We start from the raw sequence: 3,810 nt of genomic DNA, 5'->3' as shown, positions 1-3,810 counted from the left end.
ATAGCACTTCTGAAATCCAACAACCCTATGCGGCCGTTTAAACCAGATTCCCCGTACCGCGAGTGGTTAAAAAGATACTATAACGACACTTATAAAACACATAATAATAGCCCAAATAATTATTATAAGATCCTAATAACATTACTATATTTAAATAAAAGTTATATTAAATATAGTATATGCGTAGCTCCCTTACAGCGGGTTTTAATTAAAAATCGGGCTTCGCTGGAGCAGCGTTTCCGAGCTGAAAGCTTTTCTTCTCGGAGCCGTTGGGCGATCCGGGGCTTCTTTCTCGTGCTAGGGAGGTTCCTTAGACTTTGGAGGGGTTTAGGGAGGCGAGAGAGAAGTTAGAGAGAGAAAGAAAGGTTTATGGTGTGAAGAAAATATGAGGAGTTCACCCTTTATTTATAGGAGTTTTATAGTAAAGTAGCCCCTAAGATTCGTCCGTATCTTCCGCGTACGAGCTTCGTTTTCTACGTTCTTTATATCCACGCGTTGGAATTTACGAGTAGTACAAATTTCATTTAGACTCCGTCGGCTAATTCTCCTTCTATCTCATATTTACAAAAATTGTATCGTATTTATCGCGCACGAAGAGTAGCGACTAAGCTCGAGTTTTGGGTCGTGCACTGCTAAGCCAAGTGTTAGAAAAATCATAATTTCCTCATACGAAGTCAGATTTGGCCGTTCTTTTTATGGACGCTCTCTGGTTAACATATTCTACGACTTTTGTTTAGATCACTAAGGCCGAAAAGTCTTCTATCGTAAATTCACTATTTATGTCGCGCCGTGTCGTAATGGTTTTGCCGTAAAACTTCAAAAAACCATAACTTCTTCGTTATAACTCGGATTTCGGCGTTCTTTATATGTACGGAACCCTTTAGACATATTCTACAACTTGGTTAATATTATTTATTATAAATAATCTTTTGTATTATCTCTAAATTGACTAGCACAGATCTACGAGCATTACAATATACAATATCTAGTCATATTTATATTATTAAAATACATAATTTATATAACAAAATCATTTTCTATATAAAATGTAATCAATTAATATTTTCTTAAATTGAAACAAGTACATTATTAGGAAAATAGAACTACGTATTAGAATTGATAAATCAATGGAATACAGAAATATAAAGTTGAACTTCATAATGGGCCTAATAAAAATCTCAATCTATTTGACCCATCAAAACTAAGATCAACCCGGTGGGTCCATTCCATGGCCAATTTTTTTTGGGAAAATTTCGTTCACGTCCTTATAAACTCTCAATATTACTTCAATATCCTTATAAACTTTAATATTACTTGTATATCCTTTTAAAACTATAAAAATTACATCCATATCCAAAATTAATTTTAATTAGAATTATATCAATTTTTTATTAAAAAAATTATATGAAATTCAAAATTACAAATAAATTTACCAAAATACCCCTTTCTTAATTTAATCCCAAATTAAATCACAATGCATCTTCTTTCTTTTTCATTGCATCAGGTGGCATCAAACCGCATCCTCTGATTCTTCTCTATCTCTGCATCTTCTTGATGATCACAACAAGATGTATAGATTTTTCATTTCATGTCATGATGGAATGGAAATAGAAACAATTAATTTTTTTCATTCAAAAGGAATTGCCAATTCCTTTCATTCCCCATTTCTGTCATACTAAATGACCAGTTTAATTCTCATACTTACCAAAAAAAATGTGTGTTTAACATGGTTTTTAGTTTCTATGTTGGAGCCAAAGACTCCTGTGATTTATTTGATCATATGCGAGAATCCTGTGTAGTGCCAAATCATGTCTCCATGGTGATAACTGTAAATGCTTGTGCAAAATTAGGCACCATCCATAAAGCCAAACTCGTCCATGAAGTTATAAGAACACAATAACGCTTACCAGACGTGATTTTAGGAACTGCAATGATAGACATGTATGCAAAATGTGGAAGCATAGATACCACACACCAGGTGCTCGATGAAATGCCACAAAGAAACATTATAACATGGAGCGCATTGATTTCAGCTTACGGGTATCACGGGCAAGGACAAAAAGCACTCTGAATTGTTCCCCATCATGTGCAAAAACAAAATCACACCAAACAAAAGCAGATTTCATTCACCTCTATATGCTTGTAGTCACTCTGGTATAGTCAAATACGGTCTTCAAATCTTCTCACTGATGCAAGAAAAGGCAAGCAAATGTACTGAATGAGAAGATGATGAGTTTGCTACAAGTAAATTGCTACTTCTGAAAATCTCAGCAAGAAAGGCAAATGTGATTTAGTTTGAGATTTAATTACGAAAGGGTGATTTAATTGATTTAATTAGGAAAGGGTAAATTGGTAAACTAATATATAATTTTGAATATTAGATAAAAAAATAATTAAAAATTGATATAATTTTAATTAAAAAATGATTTTGGATATTAATGTAATTTTTATAGTTTTAGAGGGATATAGACGATAATAATAAAGTTTATAAGGATATTGATGTAATATTCAATGTTTAAAAGGACATAAATGAAATTTTCCCCATTTTTTTTTTCTCTCTCAAGCTCTGGAAGCTTTCAGAAGTATCTGTCTCCAGTCTCCTCAACCTTCAAGACAAGCCTAGAAATATTTAAATTCCACTCGATCACTTTTTCCCTCCTATAAATAATGATCTCCGATCGACCTCCTAGCAACAGATTCATAAACAAGAGAACTTGCGAGTTGCGATTTCATAGTGTCACAATCCGAAGATCAAATATTCGTCTAAAGTTTCAGTCATGTCGATCATTCCAAGTTTCTTTACAGGCAGAAGGAGCAACGTATTCGATCCCTTCTCCCTCGACATTTGGGATCCTTTCCAGGGCTTTTCAAGTGTCCTCAACAACCTACCCGAATCATCACGCGAAACAGCAGCAATCACCAACGCCAGAATCGATTGGAAGGAGACGCCGGAGGCGCACGTTTTCAAGGCGGATATACCTGGGCTGAAGAAAGAGGAGGTGAAGGTGGAGGTTGAAGAAGGAAGGGTGCTGCAGATAAGCGGAGAGAGGAGCAAGGAACATGAGGAGAAGAACGACAGGTGGCACAGGGTAGAGAGAAGCTCCGGGAAGTTCTTGAGGAGATTCAGGCTGCCGGAAAATGCAAAAATGGAAGAGGTGAAAGCTACCATGGAGAACGGCGTGCTGACGGTTACTGTGCCCAAGTCAGAAGAGAAGAAGCCGGAAGTGAAGTCCATCGACATTGGTGAGTGAGTTTCAGGAGTGGCAATGTGGTAATTTGGTGTTAAATTGTTTGTTGTAATGGTTACAGAAGTTTGAGTATGTGAGGTGTTGGATCGTTGTACTTGAATAAGATGATCCAATTTGAGTTCTTTTTGTAAAGGTAATAATATATAATGTGATATTGAATTGTTTGTTTTGATAAGTTTATAAAGTCTTGTATAAGATTATCTTTTACATGGTTGGGGTAAGTAATTTACACAAACATAACTATGAAATATTTTATGGGTTAATCAGTAAGATGATCAACCGCTCATTTTAGAAATAATTTGACAGAAACAATTTTGTCAGATGATGCTAATTTTATTTTCATTCCTTAACTGTTGGCTATGGATCTTTTAACAATGAATGGTACGAGTTTGTGGAGTATTCTAGAATTTGCGATGCAAAGAGCCAAATGATTAGCAATGCATTGACTAATTAATTGAGTCGGGTCAATATTGTTTCAAATAGGACCGGATCGGATTACTTAAAATACACAACTAATTATAAGTATCTATAATGAGAAAAGTAACTAGGATCGGGTTAGTTA

General features: G+C 35.0%; 1 protein-coding gene across 1 annotated transcript; it reads left to right on the top strand.

Moving 5' to 3' along the window:
• The first annotated feature begins 2,587 nt into the window (after positions 1-2,587).
• LOC145086329 (18.1 kDa class I heat shock protein-like) lies at positions 2,588-3,443 on the top strand. The gene has a single exon (XM_079024083.1). The coding sequence runs from the start codon at positions 2,778-2,780 to the stop codon at positions 3,249-3,251; it is 474 nt and encodes a 157-aa protein (XP_078880209.1). The 5' UTR covers positions 2,588-2,777; the 3' UTR covers positions 3,252-3,443.
• Positions 3,444-3,810: the final 367 nt, after the last annotated feature.

This window comes from Lactuca serriola, chromosome 2, assembly GCF_051521515.1.
Source record: "Lactuca serriola cultivar US96UC23 chromosome 2, Lser_US96UC23_V15, whole genome shotgun sequence".
Lineage (NCBI taxonomy): Eukaryota > Viridiplantae > Streptophyta > Magnoliopsida > Asterales > Asteraceae > Lactuca > Lactuca serriola.
The sequence above is the reverse complement of the archived record's forward strand: the minus strand, read 5'-3'. Positions and strand labels throughout refer to the sequence as shown.